General features: G+C 53.3%; 1 protein-coding gene across 1 annotated transcript; it reads right to left on the bottom strand.

The window, feature by feature from the left end:
• Positions 1 to 287: 287 nt before the first annotated feature.
• INSYN1 (inhibitory synaptic factor 1) lies at positions 288 to 9,032 on the bottom strand. The gene is made up of 2 exons (XM_056128810.1): positions 8,566 to 9,032; positions 288 to 1,099 (listed from the first exon to the last, which is right to left on the bottom strand). Exons 1-2 carry the CDS (start codon positions 8,740 to 8,742, stop codon positions 374 to 376), a joined length of 903 nt encoding a protein of 300 aa, XP_055984785.1. The 5' UTR covers positions 8,743 to 9,032; the 3' UTR covers positions 288 to 373.
• Positions 9,033 to 21,599: the final 12,567 nt, after the last annotated feature.

Raw genomic sequence — 21,599 nt, 5'->3', positions numbered from 1 at the left:
CATCGTAACTGCACTCGAGTCTGTTTGCCTTTGGAAGGGGCTGTGGTGAGAGCCTATGTTGGCGCAGATGGCAAAGGGGTACAGCAGATCTGGCCCCGTCGAGTGAGGCCAGCCCAGACCCTCATTCCCAAGCTGCCCCCCACTGACCCTCAACAGGGCAGATGCCTCGTGTCCCCACACCCTTCAGGACCCCCCCCCCCCCAGGAGCTCCTGGCACCAAGTTTCTGAGCAGACAGGTGTTTGCTGTGGGTCCAACAGAAGTTTCAGGGCCAGGTAGAGGCAAATCCTTAGCATTTTAAAATTTTATTATGACTGTGTGTGCTTAAATATAGATATTTATAGCTCTATGTCCCACCCCGGCCCCACACGGCCTCTAGTTCTTGCCCCTGCCTTTTTGTCTGGAGGATGTGTAGGGGAGCACCGTCTGCGTGCTCTTGTCTGACACAGTCTGGGTGCTGCTATTCCGGGTCACCCGACGAGAATGCTCGGGGGCTGAGGTGGCGCCCGTGCGGTGGCCAGTCAGTGTAGAGCGCCTGGGCTTGCAGGGAACCGCCGAGACCTTGAGGGTGCCAGCACGGTCCTCCTGGTGGGGAGGCTCTGGGGACAGGCCAGCCTCCTCCTCCTCTGCCTCACCAGCATCACCATCTGCCTCCTCGTCATCACAGCACAGAGCATGGTAGAGCACTTTGTCACTAAAGCGCACCCTCTCCCGTGTGCCCGGGGTCCGCTGGGGCAGCTGGTCCTTGGGAGGGCCAGCACTGAAGGCCTCCTCGCTGGAGGAGTCGGGGGTCTCCACGCGTGGCCCATTGGGCACGGGCAGGCCCCCGTTCATGAGGCGGTAGTCGGGACCCGTGCCTGGCCGCGTGGACTCAGGCCCATCCACGGAGTCTGAGGGCGTGGAGACGTCCAGGAAGGAGCAAAACTCCCAGCTATCTGAGAGGATGTCAGCCGTCACGAAGTCCAGGGGCGCCAGGTCGAAGGGGCCACCCACGCCTGCCTTGTCGCTACTGGACGTGCTGCTGACCGTGGCTGTGGTCCAGTCATCTGGCTCGAGCTCGAAGTCGAAGTCAGAGGTTAGCTTGTCGATCTGGGTCACCACCTGGGGAGGGGCAGTGAGAGGAGTGAGGGGCCAGTGGGGACCTGGCATGGCCCAGGGGCTCTCCATGTGACCCTCTTACAGTGTTCCCTCTGCTGAGGGCCCTGCAGGAGTCCTTGGGCCCGGGGGACAGGTTTATTTGCATTGCAGAGGAAGCAGAAGGGACCAGCTTGGGCAAGGTTCCTTCCTGTCCGTCCACACACCCTATCCACCCACATGCTCCTCTCCCCCAGACCCAGTCAGTGTTTGGGGGGCAGTTCTGGTGCTCAGTGCTGGGTCCTCCTGTGATGGCGGCAGGCATTCAAAAAGGCCAGCAGCACTCCGCCCTTGGGAAGATAAAAGTGACCAGGAGGAAGATGGCTGGGCTCTCTCAAGTGCCCTGGCCTAGTCCTGGGGTTAGATCAGCATGCTTTCCACCAACCATCATGAGCTCCCTCCTTTCTCCCCTTCTCTGGCCCTGGCTTGCCAGAAAGGAAGGCAGCAGCCTATAGGGTACAGTGAAGCCCTCACAGAGGCCCCCTTACCTCCCCTGGGGTCCAAGGAACAACTGGCCTTCAAGAAGAGCTGGGGAGGTTATACCTTCTTCCAGACCCATTCTCAAGTCTGCCTGTGCATCTGTACCTGGACCTCTGCTCTGTGCACTGCCCAGCCCACGAGAAAGGCCTTGTGAGTGGAACCCACAGACAGCGAGAACAGCTAGAGGTCAGGCTTCTCCCAGGCATGAACCATGGCCCAGAGCTGCAGGTGATGGGGCTGAGATCCCCACCTGCACCGCTGTACACCCTTGGGGGGTGGGGGTGGGGTTACTGCTGTGAGTTTGAGCAGGCCATGGGGACCAGCCCTGGAGCTGGAGGTCAAGCTGCAAGTGTACAAACCTTCTCCGAACTTCTAACTTAGTTCCATGGGGCCCAGGGAAGGGGTTTCTCTCCCACACTTCCTGTGGGAAGTGTGGGTCCCCGGACCTCTGGCCTCAGACCCACCTTCCCTGATGCCAAAGAGCTACTGCGGCTGCTGCCACAGGATGGGTGCACAGCAAGAAGAACCTGCATCTGACACAGTGAGCCCAGAGGCCAGGCCAGGCCCAGAAGCTGGACTCCAGATGCCCCACGAGGAAGACCCAGGTGCGGAGAGAATGGACCTTAAGAACTTCAGACCGGGCTTACACGCTTACTAGCTCTTGCCTATATGCTCACAGGCCCCACTAACAGCCCCTCCCCTCCTCCAGCAGAACCCCTCTGCTTCTGGCCTGAATGCCAGTCTCACGGGGACATCTGACAAGGTCTTCATCTCCTCCAGATGGATGATGCTCTTCCCCTCACCGAGTGGACAGGAACTGGACAGACATGAACATGCACTTTCAAATGACAGAGCCAAGTGTAACCAAGCACTTCGTAACCAAGCACCCTGGAGCTACCTCGGGGCCACAACCCTGGCCTCTCCACGTGCTCTATGACCTTAGTCAAGTCGCTCAACTTCTCTGTGCTCAAGTTTCTTCCCCACAAGGAGAATTATTCTAGAGGAATGGGCTATTGTGACGCCTTCGGGACTTAAGGTAGGCCAAGCACATGGGACACTACAGACCACTAAGGTCCACTATTGCAGCACATGTGACCAGGTGTGTGCCAGGCGCCTGGCACCAGAACCAAGAGCTGAAGGAATGACACTCCACTGGGGACATTTTCCAGTGCTGCTGGGAAGATCACAAGTCACGCTGGGTTTCCTTAGGCTCAGCACATGTGTGGCACTTAGGTCCCTTAAAAGTATGGCAGAAGAAGAGAAGCAGAAGTGATTCCAACAGTCAAACAGGAGGGCGGGAGGAACCGGGACACTAGTGGGTATGGGTCACACTGATTCAGTGACAAGAATCAGAAAGGGAAGGATGTGCCACGGGCACCCGGACTGTCTGCAAGGCCGAGACCAGTCCACAAAGCCAGGTGCCTTATTTCCCGTGAAGGTGGGGAGGGAAGGTATGGGGCAGACCCCAGGCCACCTGCCTCTCTGCTTTTGAAACTTCAAAATCTGTGATTTCTCTCTGAGGTACAATAATCTTTTTGTCAACGTGTGACTTGGGACTGTCTTGGAGTGCAGGGACATAATTTTACACACAGAGGAAAGAGAGGGAGAGAGAATGGAGAAAGGGAACTGTCAAACACAAAATCACAGAATCAGAGGCTTGACATCAGAAAGGACTTGAGACCCTGCTGAGTCCCCTCTCATGTGCTTGCTGACGGGGAAACTGAGGCCCAGAGATGGGAAGGAGTGCAACTGACACCAGAAGTGAGAAGTCCTGGCACTTGAAAACAGATTGACCAGTCCAAGCAGAGCATGAGACAGGGCAGGGCTGAGGTCTGTGGGTAAGCCTGATGAGGGTCCCAGGTCCTTCCTGGTCAGGGCCTTACCTCCCCCACTCTCGCCTAAACAATTAAACCCACGGAGACTAGGAAGCCTCTTAGTCTCCAGCATTGCCCTGCTCCCTAAACTTCAGAGACTCCCCAATGCAGCCCCACCCCTGATCTGGCCTCTGTCTCAAGCCTGCAGCACCTCCCCCACCAGGCCCCACCGTCTCACCGTCAAGTCCAGACCCTGCTCACTCTTATCTCTCAGCCTCCCTGCCTTCCCAGTGGTCCATCTAGGGCTGAGGGCAGGGGTCCCCGCAAAGCCTCTGAGCCACAGGACTGCTTCCCTTTCCACACACTGACACTTGTCAGCCCACTAGACTGGTCGTGCCCCGTCTGGGCAGGGGACACAGCCCCGCTGTAGTGCAGGGCTTCCCTGCAGACTCCAGGGTCCTGGAAACCCCAGCCTGGCTGCCTGCCCCTCCCTCCAGTCCCGGGGACAGACCCCTCTCTAAAGAAAGCACAGCCCATTCCTTTAGATCCTGCACCCAAGACTGAGCGCTAGGAGCCCAGAACCTGCCTTTACCTCCCTTACCTATCCCTGGCCCCTTCACCTCTCCAGACAAGTCATTACCTCCTTCCCTCCCTTCCTCCCAGCGCCCCGGGCAGCTGCTTACATAACTGGGGATTCTGCATTATTCATGGCCACTGATTATTTTTTAATTCTATGATTATGTTATTTTATTTATTGCCTTCCTGGGGGGCTGTGAAGTTGGGGGCGGGTAGGAGTGGACTGTGATTCATGACTCTCATCCTGCAATTTGGCTTAATTGGCCATGGAGCTTGGAGAGTCCACCCAGAGGAGGAGAATGCGGAGGGGAAAAAGGGCACCGGGGGTGGGAGGTGGCTGGGGCCTGGGGAGGAAGAATCTGCCCGGTTCTTGCTGAGCTGCAGGTGATGGCGCTGACCCACTTCGGCGCGCGGCTCCACACTCCCCAGGCGCCCCCTGCTTCCTGGCCCCAGCTCATTCCTCTCCTGTCCGCACGGCTCTGCGCTGCCCGGGCCACCTTGCCCTTGGGAAGGCTCAACTGGGCAGCACCCTCACGCCTGCTCCCCAGGAAAATCGAGTGATGGACCCTCAGAGGTGCCCCAGATTGTGGAAGGGTTGTGTCCACCACTCCATTCTCCTGGGGTGTGGGGGCCAAGGGGGCAACTGTACCCTAGGTAGCCCCCTGTCCCAGAGAAGCTGAGCAGACGGGGGACAGCAATTAGGAGTATTCTTGAGCCTCAGTGAGACTGGGCAACATGTTGAAGAGGGGAGCCCGGGGCCGGGGTCTGAGCCCTGCAGAAGGTAGGCATAGCATCGGGGTTTGAGCCCTGCAGAAGGTAGGCATAGCATCAGGGGTGGGGCAAGGAAAGGCCCCTCATTTTCCCCGGGGGCTCTGGTGGGGGAAAGAGGGAGCTGCGGGGGGCATATTTCCCACCCAGAGATTCCTGGAGAGTGTGACAAGTCCCGCGTTCTAGATCTGTTCTAGCCTTGACTTTTATCCAGGGGTTCCCCTAGGCTCCCCTGCACCCCAGTTGCATTGGGGCGCAGCCATCCCGAGCTCACCTGCCCACCTCCTACGTAGATCCTGTGCTCTGGCCAGTCCCGCGGCCCTCTGCACTCCCCAGATCTGACTGTGCCCTCACCCAGCTGAGTCTGGGTTCACAGTTCATCCTAGTGCAAACCCCTATCCCTTCCCCATCACTGCCTCTCTCTGTCCTCTGTCCTGCTGGGAGTGGGGACAAAACTGACTGCAGCGCCAAACCGCTCGAAAGGGTTGAGGCCCAGAAGGCCTCCAAAGAACCAGGCTGAGGGCAACAGGAGCTGAGGGCCAGTGTAGGTATCTCATGACTCCCAGTGGAGACAGAGTTCACTGGATGCCCACCTGCCCCTATGCTAAAGTATTCTGCACGAGCACCCTGGGGCTGGGCAGTGCGTGGGTGAGGGGAGAGTGTGTGTGTGGAAAATCCAGTGTGTGCTTCCCATCTGCTCTCCCTTTGCAGCTGGGAAAAAGAGCAGCACAGAGAAGTAAGGTGACTTTGCTAAGGTCACACAGCAGAACGACGCCATGCTCTAAGCACCCAGGTTCTGCAGCATCTCCATATTACAAGGCGCAGAAGGTTGAGGGGCACTCAGAGAGCCTGCAAGGACTCGTCTGGTAGTCCTGGAGTATCAGGGGCCTGGGAGAGGACGGCTGATGAATCGCCACGTCCTTCTGCAGCACTTTCACTCTTCGGTTCCTCAGCCTCCTCGCTTCCATCAAACCCCTCCCCCTACTACACAGCCCCCTGCAGTGGGGCAGAGCCAGGGCCGGTCTTGGGGGATGGGCAGGTTCCTGCAGGAGAAACTGCAGCATACTCTAGGGGCCCAGTGTGTGTTGTCCCTCCCTCCGTCAAAGCCTGCCAAGTCCTTTCATCCCCTTCCCATTCCATTTGTTTGTCTGTTTTGGGGCCACACCTAGTGGTAATCCGGGGTTACTCCTGGCTCTGCACTCAGGGATCGCGCCTAGAGGTGCTCAGGGGATCGAACCCAGGCTGGCTGTGTACAAAGCAAAGTATCCTATCACTCCCCCTGTAAGTCCCTTTTAAGGGCACTCTGGAGGACCTCTTAGCAGCATGCCTGTTTCATAGGTGAGTAGACTGAGGCACAGGCTCTCATCGTTCTGCTTGAGGACCAGAGGGTTGGGGGGCAGGGGTTGCTGTCGGGGAAGGGGACGGCAGAAGGGGGTACCACTGTGCTCCTCTCTGCCGTCTTTACTCTTCTGTAAGTAGCTTAAGGCTTCCCCTGCCCCCCACCCTGTGGGCACCTGTCTTCACATCTGGGCACTCTGTTTCCTCCAAAGGAATCCAAGTGGGTGCTGCTTGGGGAGCAGGGTGTGATGAGGGGAGTTGGGACTGGGCACCATCCTAAAGGAAGGCTGCACAGAGCCACAGACAAAGAGAACCCAGCACCTGGCTTTCCCACTCTCTCCAGGAAGTGGGCGCCAGGCGTCAGGGCTTCTCCGACCCACTGCCCCAGAGTAGACCCTACAACCGCTACTCTGTTCTAGGCGAACCCCAGGCTATGTGCAAACTCTCCTGCCTGGCCTCCTGGAGCCTCTCTTGCCTGCTCCAACACTCTGCCCATCACCCCAGGTCCAGACCCTGCTGGGCTGGGGAGTGGGGGAGCTGGGAGGCCTGCCCCCTCCCAGCTGGGTGCCATTGGCAGCGGGCAGGTGGCACCATACGGGGTAGACTCTGGTTGCCGTAGCAACCTGCTAAAGTCTCCGGTGGAGGCACATGGAGTGTGTGGGGTGGGACTCAGTTTTCTCTGTCCTGGCTGAGACCTCAGGTGCAAGCCGCGAGCCCCCGAGAAGAGAGGTGAGGGGCTTTGGGGGGCATGGGATGAAGAGCGGGGGTGCTGAGAAGCAGAAGGAGGAGGAGAGGGATTTCGGTAAGATCGGTGGAGAAGCCAGATGCCTTTGATCATGAGCTCTAGAGGATTCTGCCAAAATGCAGAGGTCACTCACGTGTGGCCCACCTGGAATGGAGATTCAGGCTGAGTTCTGCACCTGGTAGGCTGAATGACTGGACAAGCCTCTGTCTGTCTGTCTGTCTGTGTTTGTCTGTCTATCCTGGGGTTTGGTTTCTTCAGCTGTATGCTGACAGGGTGGGTCTGGATTACCTGGGGAATGCTTCCTAGCTCTGAATGGAGAGGTGGTGGGTAGGGGGGCCAGGGCCCACAACCCAGAAGATGCTCCCCTGGGAGGTGGTTCTGGACTGGAGCAGCATGAACTCCAAACTGAAGAGTAACTCTTAGCTCTTTTCAGCAGGTCTGCAAAGGTAAAGTACCGGGCCTCTGGCCCAGCCTGAGCCTATGGAGAGTTTGCTGTGATTCGCCCTGAATCACAGCAAATTTGAAATAAGGTGGGAGGGGCGCATGGTTTCCTTAGGACCTGGGTGGCCAGGGGTATTGGGGCCGCTCTGGGCACCTGGCCATGAACCTCCAAACTGCATTCTCCAAAGAAGTCCGGCCCAGATCCTGGCCCAGTAGGGGCACCACCACTCCACCTGGAGTGACAACAGTGCCATCAGGAGTCCCCTTGAGAACACAGCTCCCGCCAAACACCCTGCTTCTTGGCTCTCAGGCAAGGCAGCCCCTCTGCAATGAGCACTCCCATCATTCCCTGCCACAGGCGCGGAAGAGCTGGAGCCCATCACTCGGCTCAATCACCTCCCCGAGGTCCCAGCAGGGGCCCTGCCGACAAGAAGCTGAAATGTGCCTCTGGCCTACCTGGCTGGTGTAACTGCACCCAGAGGACAAATTCAGGCCAGCGGCTCAGAACCACCGGTCATGCACTGTGGGCGCCAACACAGCCCTAGGGGCAGGCCTGGGGCATGCGTCCCTCACATGTCCCACGGCATGGAAAACTTGGAGAGCTGAAGAGAGACACTCACCCGAGGGTCTCCAGGTGACTTTCCAGCCTCACAACCCAACACGAAGCATGGGGGGGGGGAGGGGGGGTGCACAGTCACATGCCTGCAGGTGACCATCCTCAGGCCCTGCACACAGGGACACTGACCCACATCCTCAGGGCCCAGGCCCATTCCCACCTCAGGGGTGTGAGAATACAGATGGCTTCAGTTCTTCCAGGAACTGGGGTTCCTGCCCAGCTGCAGAATCTCGGTGGTGATCTGAGCAGGGGGCAACTACTTCCCAGGAGTCACGCCCCCTCCCCCCTTCCTGGGGCTCAGAATGATCAGATCTGATTCCAGGAGGTGGGATGGGGATCAAAGGTCAGACAGGTCCCTGGGGATTCGGGGTTTGTTTCCAGGGGGAGAGACCACAGCCGGGTTCGGTCCTACTATCCTTGCCGGCAGCTCTGAGTGCTAATGACGTACCAGGCACCAACCCCATGAGGCCTGCAGGCTCTGCAGTCCTGGGACAGGGGCTCAGGTCTCTGGCCAAGCAGACTTGGGGACAGGAGAGCAGGAAGAAGGGGCCCCATCCCAACATGCATCTCTACCGGCACTAGGGTGTGGAGGTGAGTCCAGGTGCCACACCCGGTCCAGGAAGCTGGTGCTGGGGTCCCCTGGCCCCTCACTCACCTCCCGGAGCTCCTTGGCCACCTCCTTGAGCTCCCGCAGAATGCCCTCGAGCTGCCCGATGACCATCTTCATGCGCTGCCGGATCCGCTCCCGTTCGCTGCCGCCGCCACCACCACCACCACTGCTGGGGTCGTTACTGGGCTGCCCGAGGTCCGGGGTGCCCCGAATGTTCATCATTTACCACGTGGCCGCAGGCCTGCCCATACTGGCTCCCGCCGGGCACTTGCTGTGTCTGCCTCCACGGAGCCCCCCTCAGCTGGGCAGCGCTCCACATCTTAACGGCCCCCCAGCCCACCCTGGCCCTGGGTGGCCCTCACCCAGCCCTTTGTCCTGGGCCACCTCGCCTCCTCTGCCACCGGGTGGGCAGTGAGACACCCAGTTGAAGGCCGAGTCTGGCAGAGGGGGGGTCAAGGAGAGGACACAGGCGGGCAGGGGGAGGGGTGTCCAGGGCTCAAAGTGCCCTGGGGTGCGAGCTCTGGTCACCCAGAGGCAGGGGAGGTCTCCGCGGGGGTCTATGGGGAAGAGATGCCCTTGGGGAGGGGCGCGGGAGGCAGCCAGCCCCTCACAACTCCGGGGCAGTTGCCAAGGCAGAGGTCCCGGGCTGCATCTGACACCTGCGAGTGAGGGGCGGCCAGGGTCTTCCAGCTGTGCGGGAGCTCGGGCTCTGGTGGCTCCAGGCAGGGCGCGGGACTGGCGGAGGGCAGCCCCCTGCAGAGAGAGCCAAGAACCTGGCGTCAGGCCTCGTCGGCTGCAGCAGCACCGGCAGCCCGCTCTGCCGCCTCTCCCGGCCCGCAACCTTCCGTGCGGGAGGCTTATGGATTGTTTCTTTGCGGGGAGGGCTGGTGGGGCAGGGGTTCGGTCAGCCCCTCCTATGGAGGGAAGAGGGTGCCCCCTACTTTAGAGACTCAAGTGCTCGGCCGTGATGGGGCACCCTGCTCGCTTCTCCCCAAGCTCCTTCCTCCCGGCGGGCAGCCCCGAGGCCTCCCGGGGCCTCTGGCCTCCCTCTGCGGGGCGTTCCCAGTGGACGCCCCCTGGCCCAGCCCCGCCTGATAGCAGAAGCCCCGCTCCGCTCCCGGACCGGACCGGACTCACCGAGGCTGGGGACACCGGCCTTCCTTCCGAGACGCGTCGGGGTGGGGGGGCCAAGCCCCAAGACGATGTTGGGGGGCCCCCAAGGCTCCCTAGGGCGGGCTTCTCTCTCTGGACCCATCGGCCACTGGCCTGGGGGAGGTCCTCAGAGCCGCCACGGGGGACATCTGGGCGGTGGGAGGGGGCGGGGCCTCCGCGCTCCCCAGAAGGGGGCCAGAAAAAGCACCCCCCAGCCCCGCCAGGCCTCCGGGTGGGGAAGGAGCGAGGGTCCGGCGGGCTCGGGGCGCCCAGGCCACAGGTGATCGGGGCTCAGGGCGACGGGGGCGACGCCGGGCCAGTCCCAGCGCGAGAGCCAAAGTCGCGGGGCTGGGAGGGCGCCGGGGCCCCCCCGAGTCCACGCCCGGCGTCCCCCGGGCCGGGCCCCGTCAGGGATGGGCTCCGTCCAGTCCGGTTCGGCCGTCTCTGCCGCGCGCTGCCCTGCTCGGCCCGGAGCGAGCCGGCCTCTCCGGGCGCCCGGGACGCGCTCGAGCCGCGACCCACAACGTCCGCGCTCCGGCTCCCGCGGCGTCCGGAGCGGCCGCGCGGCTCGGGGCGCGCTCGGGGCGCGCTCGGGGAGGTCGGGCGGCCGCGGGGCCCGGGGGGAGGGGCGGCGTCGGCCGCCGGACCCCGCGAGCGCGAGGCCGGGGGCTGGGAGCGGCGGCGGGAGCGCGGGGACGCGGCGAGCGAGGGGCCGCGCGGGCAGCGGGACGCGGGCCGGGCCGGCCGGGGAGCTCCGGGCTCGCAGCCCCCGCGCGCCGCCCGCCGCCGGCCTCGCCGCCCTCGCGGGGTGCCGGGGCGCCGCCGGTGGGGCCCGCCGGCAGCGGGTCGGGGCTGGGCCTCCTCGCCGCCCTGCCCGGCCGTGCCCTGCCCTGCCCTGCCCTGCCCGGCCCTGCCCTGCCCCGCCGCCCCGCGCCCCGCCGCCCCCGGCCCACCCGCCGCCCCGCGCCCGACTGGCCGCCCGGGCGGCCGCTGCCTCGCTCCAAGGCCGCCCGGCGCGCTCGGCTCCGCTCGCCTCGGCGCTGGCGGCGGAGGGGCCGGCCCGGCGCGCCGGGGGGAGCTTTTAAAGCGACACACACGCCGCCCCGCGCCCCGCGCCCCGCGCCAGCCGGGGGGTCGCGCTCCCCGGGGCGCGGGGACCCGTCCCGAGCGGGCGTGGCACGAGGCGCCGCGGCTCGGCCCGATCCCGGACGGGCGGCGAGCTGGGCCCTTTCCTCAATTCCTCCCCGCCTTTCCCGGACCTTTGCCCTGGGTCCCCTCCCCCCACTGCGGGGCGCCCCCACCTTCCCCTTCTGCTAAGTTTCTCGCACCCACACCCTCCCCGAGCCTCGGACCCTACCTCCGACGCCCACGGACTCCCTCCCCCGCAATCAGATCCGCTTGGAGAGCACGACAGCCTCGATGGAGCGCCAGGCGGATGCCAGGCTCCGGGTCGGCGGGGTGGGGTGCGGGGGCTCCGCAGACGACAGGTACGCGGTCGTGCCCCCTCGTTCCGCTCAGGCATTCCCTCGTTTACTCGACCCTGGTTGCTGCGCCTCCTGGACCTCTCCCACCCGGTGCTGGATGATGCTGGAGTGGCAGAAAGGAAAGGCAGCCTTTTAGGAAGTTCACATCTCTTGGGGGTGGGGGACGGTGTGATTCGTGCCAGAGTAAACTCTGCGTGTGGGTGCGGGTGGCCAATGCAGGGGAAAGGAAAGTTCTAGGAGCAGCGATCAGGGAGGGAGGACGGTAGGAGCCCCTCCAGGCCAGGGCCTCGCAGGCTGTCCTGGAACCGCAGCAGGAGAGGTGGGGGATACCTGAGAGAGGAGAGCGCTTTCAGCCCGCTGGTACTTTAGAGGTACCTTGGACAGCTCCCGGGGACCGGCTTAGAGCAGCATGTTTTCAAAAGGGGCCATAGGGCACCCTATGGACCCCCAGGACGGTAGAGTGGTGCAGGTGAAAATTATGTCCATGGGGGGCATGGCGTGAGAGGAGGAGAATAACCGGTAGGGTGGAAGGGGGCGTTTTGGTCACAGTCGGAAAACGGTTGAGAAACACCAGCTGAGAGCAAGGCCAGACTTGTCTCAACACCAGTGAGAGCTCCTGGTGATGGGCAAGGCAGAACGTGATGTCAGCCAGGAACTCACGGGCCCTTCTGGGGCATGTTGGTGCAGGGTCACAGGACCACCGGGAGGATGCTAGAGAGTGGAGAGACGAGGGGCCTGAGAGGCCACAGACACCGGAAGGAAGGGCTTTAGGAGACCCTGACACCTTTTAGAACTTGGCTTGACTTTAAGAGGGAGAAAGAAGCCCAGCCACCCCTGACTCTCACATGTGAGGCTGGATGGACGGCTGTGTGAGAGCAGAGCTGGAGAGGAAGGGGGGAAAGCAGGTCCCGGTGAAGGAAGGCGCCAGTTTGGTAGTGCTGGGGCTCTAGAGGAGACAGCTGAGGATCTTGTCTCAGCAATGGAAGTGGGTCTCCTGCTAGAATACAGATTAGAGTCAGGGTTGGGGTAAAGGGTAGATTTAGAGCTCACTTTACGCCCAGGAGTAGGGCAAGGGTTAGGGTTAGGCCATGGTAGAAGCTGAGAAATAAAATTAGGATAAGGATCAATGTTAGGTTTAGTTTAATTGGTAGGGGTAGGTCAAGGCTAGAATAACAGTTATCACGAATTTGGGAGTGTATTTAGGGTTCAGTTTAGGGTTAGGATTTGGCTTAGAGTGAGATTAAAATCAGAGTAGACAGTAAGAATTAAAGTTAAGATGATAATGAATGTTAGACTTCATGTGAATGGTAGACTGAGGGCAGGGATACAGTTAAGTCTAGGATTCTTGATAGAATTAGGAATTGAGTTAGGGTTCAGGTTGTAATTTGAAGTGGGTTGGGGCTGGGGCTCAGGTTAGTTAAGCTTCGCTTAGGATATTTATTTTTGACTTTTGACATTTTACAATAACAACGATAGTGTTAGTGTAAGACCTAGCCATGGTATAAGTTGAGAATAAACATTAGGGTGAGGATGAATTTAAGTATTATAATTGGTAGGGTGAAGACAAGACTAGAGTAGAGATGAGAACTCTGGATATAATTGGGGTTAGAGTTAGAGATGGTTAGGGTTAGAGTTAGGGTGAAGTTTAGTTTTAGAATCAGGTTAAAGCTCTTAATTTGACCTGATCTAAATTTACAGTAAAACCAACATTCACACTCACAGTAATATTTATTCTCAACTACTAACTACTATGGGGCTGGCGCGATAGTACAGCGGGTATGGCATTTGTCTTGCACGCAACTGACCCCGGGTTCGATTCCCAGCATCCCATATGGTTCTCTGAGCACCGCCAGGAGTAATTCCTGAGTGCAAAGCCAGGAGTAACTCCTATGCATCGCCAAGTGTGACTCAAAAAAGAAAAACAAAAACCAAAAAACTACTACCATGGTTTACTCTTCAACCTAACCCTAATCTAAACTTTGACCTAACTCTAATTCTATCAAGAGACATAAAACTTACTCTAGCCCTCATTTTAACTTTCATTTTAAACCTCAACTAGGGACTAAAGAGATAATGAGGTAGGTAAGGTTCTTGTCTTGCATGCAACCAATCTGAATTTGATTTCTGACATCTCCCACTAGGAGTGACCCCTGAGTACAACGAGGTGTAACCCCAAAACCAAAACCAGACAAAATAAACTAATCTCGACTACTGCCTAAATATTACCCTAAACCTACATCTAGCCCTTGCTCTAATTCTAACCCTAATTCTATTATGACTCTAATCTTTACTCTAGCCTTGGCCTAACCCTAGCAATTACATAAATAAAATTTTCATTTTTATTTGAAATCTAATCCTCAAATTCTACTATGGCCTAACCCTAATCAAAACCCAATCCCAAGCCTTCACCCTAATCCTAATCCTAACCCTACTTCTATCAAGAATCCTCAACTTTACTGTAACCCCCCATTGGTCTAACCCTACTAATTACCAGAACACTAATATTCATTCTCACCTTGTGAGGGCAAAACTGATGCCATGACAAGTTGCGGCAATATTAAGTCTCAACTAGGCCTCAGTTTCTGTTTCCTCAAAACAAGACTTGCAGTTTCTGGTAGACTCCCAGTTGAGTAATTTGCCTAGTTAAGGAATTGGGCAGTTGGGTCTGGCCAGTCGTGAGGGGTCATTGTGCCCTCCTTAGAAACTGTTACTAACCATTGCCTAATTGCTGACCACCATTGTAGTAGGGCCAATGCTAAAAATAGACCAGTATGTAAATCGCTTTTTAACTCTGAGCCCTACATAAACTGCTTGTGATTTGGAGTTGGGGTCCTTGTCAAGACCCCACTGTGTTGAATGAGACTTGGACGCTAGCTTGGGCTAGCGCTGTCTCGGCCTAATAATAAAGTTCCTTTGCTTTTGCACTATCGTGTGTGGAGCTGGTCTCTTCGCAACTGGGGATCTGAAATTTGGGCACAACAGAGTGGCAAAATGCTGATGTTTAGGATAAATAAAGAGTCTTTGGGAGAGAGTGCTCCATTTCTTTTTCAAGCCTATAACACGCAGAGCCCTGCTAGGTAAACAACTCTTGGGTTCTATTTGCTGGAACGTTTGAATTCTGTAACATTTCTTCTATATAGACAGGTAAGGGGTGCCCACTAATTAGCGTAAAGTTACTTGCATGATCATTTTATTGAATTATATCTCCTTGGAGCTAGTAAGATATCAGGTGGACACACACACACACACACACACACACACACACACACACACACACACTTACCTGTGATGTCTCACCTGGTTCTAGGATGGCTTTTACTTAGGGCTTCTGCTTCATGGAAGCCCATGACTAACTCTTGTCTCTATGCAAGGTAAGGACAGTTTCTACAAGTGTAGATGCCTGGGCGATGAGGGGTCCTCCAGGGACTGGATTACCAGGTCAAAGACACCTCCATCTTTCCACTATAACAAAAAGTCCTGATAAGTGGCAAAGGCCACAGGGTTCCCATTTCTGTCCTCTAGATGGCCTCGTGGGCCCCTGTGTATGGTAGCCATGTTTCCAGGGCCATTTCCTATTGAAGAGCCCCCACATGGGTCTGCCACTTGACATTATGCCACGCTTCCCACAGGAGAGTGTCCTGTAAACAAGGATCTATTCTAGCATTTCATACAATGTAAAGGTATCAAGTGGTAAAGAAAAACTTGATGTCCATATCAATGTCATATTGTCTGGTGGGTCAGAGAGTCTTGGTGTCCAGTGCAAATCCTATGGTTCTGCAACATACAAGTAGTGGTTGCCGAGGGAGGTAGGGAAGCAAACAGGCTCATGGTCAACTAACCACCAGGTTTGATTATGTTAAATAGAGTGGATCCCCTTATTCATATAAGGAGGGTTTAAGTTATTTTTGCCCATAAAATTAGAATCATTCGTGTTAGTTGGAATCTCTGGGTTTGTCCAAGTCATTTGGTCAAATAAAAGGGGCTAATATTGTGAATCCAGTGAAGGTGTTGACCATTGGTGAAGGAAACAGTCATTTAAATATATGACTGGGTGGAGAGTTTTGGGTGATTATGGATATAATAGCTAGGAATGGGTGTTCCTGTTTATTAGGTAATCGCTGTTTCTTGAGCATCAACTCCACGTGTTCACTTTCTTGAGTCACCCCTGAACACTCTTCCCCACCCCGGTGACAACGATGCCATTGTTCCAGTCACTTTAGTGCCTCAGCGAAGGCATCTCCTTGAAGCTGACCATTCAGTATGGACCACCTTCTCAGACCCCCCGGGGGATCTGGCTCTGGTGCTAACTCATAGTAGGATTTTACCCTTGTTGCTGGGAACCACATCAATTGTTTACCTATTGAGAGACAACCATATCCCAGCCCCCATGTTAAATTAATGCCCCTGGTCCTTGCCTCAGGTGTCATTAAATAAAGGCTTCTAAAGAACATTTGGTTTCTGTGTGTTATCAGTGGGTTAGAGAATCTCTTAATATTTGCTCGAGCGGGCCCAGTAACGTCTCCATTGGAGACTTTGTTGTTACTGTGTTTGGCATATCGAATATTTTAAAATATGTAAAGTAAATAAGGCATCTATGGCAGGGGGGTTGGTGGTGACACTGCAATGTCCCCCTTTCTTACTTTTAAAGAAGTTTCTTGTGGTTTGGTGGACTCTATTTACCATGATTTGACCTTGTGGGTTGTAGGGTATTCTGTGGGAAAAAATTTTTTGTTTCGTTTTCGGGTCACACCTGGTGGTACTCAGGGCTCACTCCTGGTTCTGCACTGAGGAATCACTCCTACTGTAACTTGGGGTACCATAAGGGATGCTGGGGTCAAACCTGGGTTAGCTGTGTGTAAGGCAAGCACCCTACCCACTATACTATCCCTCCAACCCTCTGTAGGATAATTTAATATCTTAGCAAGCACAGAATTCTAAAAATCTTTTTGAGGTATTGTTGGACCATCATCAGTTTTTAAATTCACAGATTTCCTACCTGCCCCCGCCCCACTCATGAAGTAAATGCTGACTCAGATAGCAGACTCTAGCAGCCATGGTGTTTTATTGATGATCGGCCACAGTATGAATAGCATTGGAGTAAGTATCAATAGAGACATGATTATATTGATATGGGTGGAACTATTCATGATCAATGACATCCATTTGCCAGAAATCATTTGGCAACAAGATTCTTGGGTTAGTTCCCTGAGTGTATGCGATTGGGCAATTAATTCGGCAATCTGGGCAGGCCCGGATGATGTCTTTTGCATCTAACTGGGTAAATGTTTTAGAGAAGACCTTCCAATTTTGATGCCAACAGTTATGTGATTATTGGGCTTGCTATAGATAACAAGCTCTACTATTTCTCCAGGCAAATTAAAATGTGATCTGATATGGGTGACTGAGAAGTTGAATTAGCATATTGTGAGTCAGAATGGTGTTTAGAGGTTCATGAGAAATGGTACATAGGGCTGTAGAAATAGCCCTTAGTTCAAGATGTTGAGTGAAACTATGAAGCTACGGTTTTAGACATTTCTATAAATTTTTGTCATTATTTTTATGTTGGAGTCTGGAGCATCTGCCCCAAATACTCTCCCAGTCCCTCTTAGTTTTTTCTTTGGTGGTGCAGGGGTTACCCGTGACTCTGCATTCAGGAATTACTCATGGCAGTGCATCTATGTGGGATGCTGGGGATTAAACCTGGGTTGTCTATATGCAAGGCAAGAGCTCTTCCTGCTGTGCTATGTCTTCAGTCCCTCCCGTCTTTTATTCCCATAGGGTTCTCCAAACAAAAGTGTTCAAACAATTCTGCAGATACATTGTAAAGATCTCCTTATCACGCAGCTGGGGAGTAAGTCAGTCTATTCAATAGTAACATATATTTACTGACATGTCCAGAACATAGAAGAGTTCTTAGGATTTTCAATTAGTTCTGGTAGTAAAATAGACATGAATGAAGTTATCTTAATAATAATCTATATTTTCATTCACTAGGCAGACTAATTAAACCATTCAGTCTGATGGAATAGATTACAATTATTTTTTCTCTCCTCAAACCTCTATTTCCACTGAAAACTCAAGCAGAATGGAGGTTTCTAAGCCATTCCCCCACCCCACACACTTTTTTTTACAATGTGTATCATGGAAGATTCATTATCAAGTACAAGATAGAAGCTGTGAGCTTCAATTTTTCCTACCCCCGACACACACACACACATACACACACACATACACACAAACACACCATTTCTGGGATTCTAGAAGTAAGACCTAATGTCTTCTTTAACAAGATTTTGAATTACTAACTTTTTATTAGGAACACACATCTATTATAGTTTACAGATTAAACTCCTTGTTCTTATGGTTTTCATTTTAGAAATCCCTTTATGTTCTCTAAACTCTCACCAGGACACAATGCTAGATGGCTTCAGGTTATCAGGGAGGTAGCTGAAGTAATTCATTATTCACCTTTGCGGAGTAGCTCCAGAAACTTAAATGACCAAAAAGAAATCTTATTTCTTCTCCATTCTAGTCAAAAACTTGCAAGATCAAATCAGTTGTTTTTCTATTTAGAAGACATGAGCTAATTCTAATAATTAAACACTGGTAGGATAAAAGTTTTGTACCCAATTTTATGACTCTAATGGCCTGCAGGTTTTGAACTAAGCCATCACTCTTTGAATTTATCACAATTCTTTCATTTTTTTTACATCACAATCAGTTCTTAATCACAATTCCTTTAAGACACAAGTTTATTGGGAGCTCAATATTCTAATAACTTCATGCAGAAGCAAAATACATTTATACATAGAAAGAAAGTTTTGGTTTTTAGATACCAATACAAGAGAACATTTGAACTGTCAATGTTTGTGAAAACACAAGAAAACTTTCTTTGGCTTACTTTTGATAGTTTTGTACCTCTGTTAATTGGAAAACAGTCTAATTTTCTCATTAAAATTTATTTAGGCATGTAAGATTAATCCTGGCGACTGTTTTATAGAGATCTCTTATCTCACTTTACTTTTTTTAATCAAGTTAGCCAATTCCCCCCACTCCTTTCCATAGGTCTGTAGTAATTTCTAAGTAGCACAGGTTTCAAAACTCAAGAGAATCTCAGGTGTTAGAACACTTTAATAGTTCAGACATTTTTGTGTTATTTCTGGGTCCTTTTGATCCATTTACTATTTTCCCCAATAAGAAATTTAGATTGAGGGGCAAGAACAATAGCACAGTGGGTAGGGTGTTTGCTTTGCACAAGGTTCAATCTCTGGCACCCCATACAGTCCTCTGAGCCTGCCAGGAGTGATTCCTGAGTGCAGAGCTAGGAGTAATCCCTGAACACTCCCAGATGTGGCCTTCAAATTTCAAAAAAAAATTTAAAATAGAGCCACCACATTTAAGGGAAACAAATAAAGTCACCTGAACTTTATTATTATTTTTTAAGTCACCTGAACTTTAAAGTCACTAGATTACACATTGCTTTCTTCTTTAGCAAGGATACAGCTCGACCAGATTGTTGACTGACCCTGCCAGGTCTATACATAAAGATTTTTATTTCTGATCCTAATCCTAACTGTAATGCCTTCAAGATCCCACATAGATATATAGAGACAGATGAATGGACTACACACCAGAGGTAAACTACCACCACTGCCACCCCCAATCCCCACGTTTTCCAGATGCTGGACCAGTCTACACTCTCAGCAGCAGTAAAGGAGAGTCCCTTTCTTCCCGTATCCATGCCTGAACTGATTGTTTTGATCTTTGTGATGTGTGCTTGTCTCACTGAATGACTCTTATCTCTCTCACCTATTTTCCATTTTCTCACTTTTGGCAAATTTCTCTGTCATCACCTAGTCCTGATGAATTGTCCTTGTAGTGCCTACTACTACCGCCTACTCTACCTCATTGCCGGCATGTGGGAACGTACCAGACTGCACCAATCAGAGGACCCCATTCTCCAGCAACAGTGATTGGTCCAAGGGGTGGGCTGACCCCCAAATAGGACCAATCAGACTCTTTCCCTGAGATTCATCTATAGATACCTTCTGCATGCAAAGCTGGACATTGTGTATCAGTGGCTGTGGCCAAGTCTTTCCCACAAAATGGAGAAGCCAAGCAAGGTAACAGAGAGAGGGGCGTTTACAGAACATGCTGGTAGCTTCAAGTCCCAAATAGGCCTCAATGGCCTTGGTCTTTACTCAGTCTTGGGACCTGTAACATCCTATTAATCTAAAAGTAAAAAAAAATTGGTTGGTTTTAGTTTCATGCCGACCAATAGGAGTCTGAGCCATAAACTTAGGTAAACAGCTGATTAGTTAAATTTCTGGGTCCCCAAATGGAGGGCGCTGTCCAGAAATCCTGAAGCCAGGGGCCGGAAGCTTGCTGCGCTTTTGCCGTGGAGTGAAGGGCGGGTATTTGGGGGAGGGGGGTGACTGTAACATTAGAAAGACTTCAATTTGTGTCCCTGCCCTGCCATTCACCAAATGAGTGATTGTGGGAAACCTCCTCTCTGTGTGTTTTTAAGGTTCCTTATTGGTAAAGTAGGCAGATAGATAGTGACTGCCTAGGGCTGCCTTGACAATAGAATGAGAAGAGCCACTGAGAACAAGAAGCACCAATCCTTGTTCCCAAGATGGGGAAGCAGGAGCAAACCAACAAACTAAAAAGGTCGCTGCTTGTGTTATCCTGCCATCCAATGTAGCCACTGCAGAGGAGTGAGATTGGCAAGCCAGCCAAGTAGAGAATGACGATTCCAGTTGTAAGCTGAATTCTCAGCAGGAAACGGGTCCTGGTCTGGAAGACGCACTCCAGTGCGGGCTTGAGCCTTGTAGGCGTCAGAGTGATGACATCACTGATGCCAACATCCTCACTGAGTAAGACCTTCTTGTTGCGAGCAGCTTCACTTCTCAGGCCGTCCAAGCCACTGTCCTCTAAGGCTTTCCTTCCAGGCACCTTCGCAGAGCATCAAACCTCATTTCTCCCCAGTCCTGATGGCTGTATCTCACTCAGCTCCTAGTTCTTCCTCTAGTACTTAAATGTCAGCTCTAGCCAGTTCTCAAAGTGATACTTTTTAAATATTGAATTTTCTTCTCTTTCTTTATTTTTTGAGTCACACCCAGCAGTGCTCAGGGGTCACTCCTGGTGGTGCTAGGGGATTTAACTAGATTTAACCCAGACTAGCATGCACTTTAATTAATATTTTTGATAACTCTCTGGCCCCTTTTAATTTTAACCCTTTAAAATACTTTTGTGGAAATTAGAAATTGAGCTCCCGTTTGACCCAGCAATACCACTCCTGGGAATATATTCCAGAGAGGCAAAAAGGTATAGTAGAAATGACATCTTCACTTGTATTTTCATTGCTGCACTGTTTGCAATAGCCAAAATCTGGGAAAAACCATAGTACCCAAGAACAGATGACTGGTTAAAGAAACTTTGGTACATCTACACAATGGAATATTATGCAGCTGTTGGAAAAGATGAAATCATGAAATTTGCATGTAAGTGGATCAACATGGAAAGGATCATGTTAAGTGAAATGAGTCAGAAAGAGAGGTACAGGCATAGAAAGGTTGCACTCATCTGTGGAATATAAAGTAACAGAATGGGAGACTAACACCCAAGAGTGTAGAGATAAAGACCAGGAGGTTTGCTCCACAGCTTGGAAACCGGCCTCACATGCTGAGGGAAAAGGCTGCTGAGTTAGAGAAGGGAACACCAAGTAAAGGATGTTGGAATGACCCATTCAGGTTGAAAGATGCGTGCCGAATGTGTGTTATAGACCAAACACAATGGCCGCTCAATACCTCTATTGCAAGCCACAACACCCAAAAGGAGAGAGAATAAAAGGGAATGCCCTGCTGCTGAGGTGGCCTGGGGTGGTGGGGAATCGGGTGGGGGTGGTAGGAGGGATGCTGGGAACATTGGTGGGGGAGAATGGGCACTGGTGGAGGGATGGGTAAAAGATCACTATACGACTGTAATGCAAACACAAATGTTCATAAGTTTGTAACTGTATCCACTGGTGATTCACTAGTAATAATATATATCGATTTGCTCGAGCAGGCCCAGTAACGTCTCCATTGTGAGACTTGTTGTTACTGTGTTTGGCATATTGAATATGTCACAGGTAGCTTGTCAGGCTTTGCTGTGCAGGCGAGATACTCTCGGTAGCTTGCCAGGCTCTCGAGGAGGGGAATAATATATATATACGTAAAAATTAAAAAAATAAAATACTTTTGTGGGGCCTCCCCAAGCTTTGCTTGGGAGCCAGAGGTCCCCTCACAGTGATCCAGGGGCGCTAGACATGATGACTCATGGCTCAGCCAGAGATGCAATGCTACTGAGGCCCAGTGGTACTTGGGTGGGTGTCATGCAGTTCTAGGGGTTGAAGCTGAGGCTTTGAACTTTCAAGGTATGTGCTCCAACCCTCTGAGTCAT

This window comes from Sorex fumeus, unplaced genomic scaffold, assembly GCF_029834395.1.
Source record: "Sorex fumeus unplaced genomic scaffold, SorFum_2.1 ptg000067l, whole genome shotgun sequence".
Taxonomy (NCBI): Eukaryota; Metazoa; Chordata; class Mammalia; order Eulipotyphla; family Soricidae; genus Sorex; species Sorex fumeus.
Note: the sequence above shows the minus strand (reverse complement) of the source record. Positions and strands in the feature narration are given on the sequence as shown.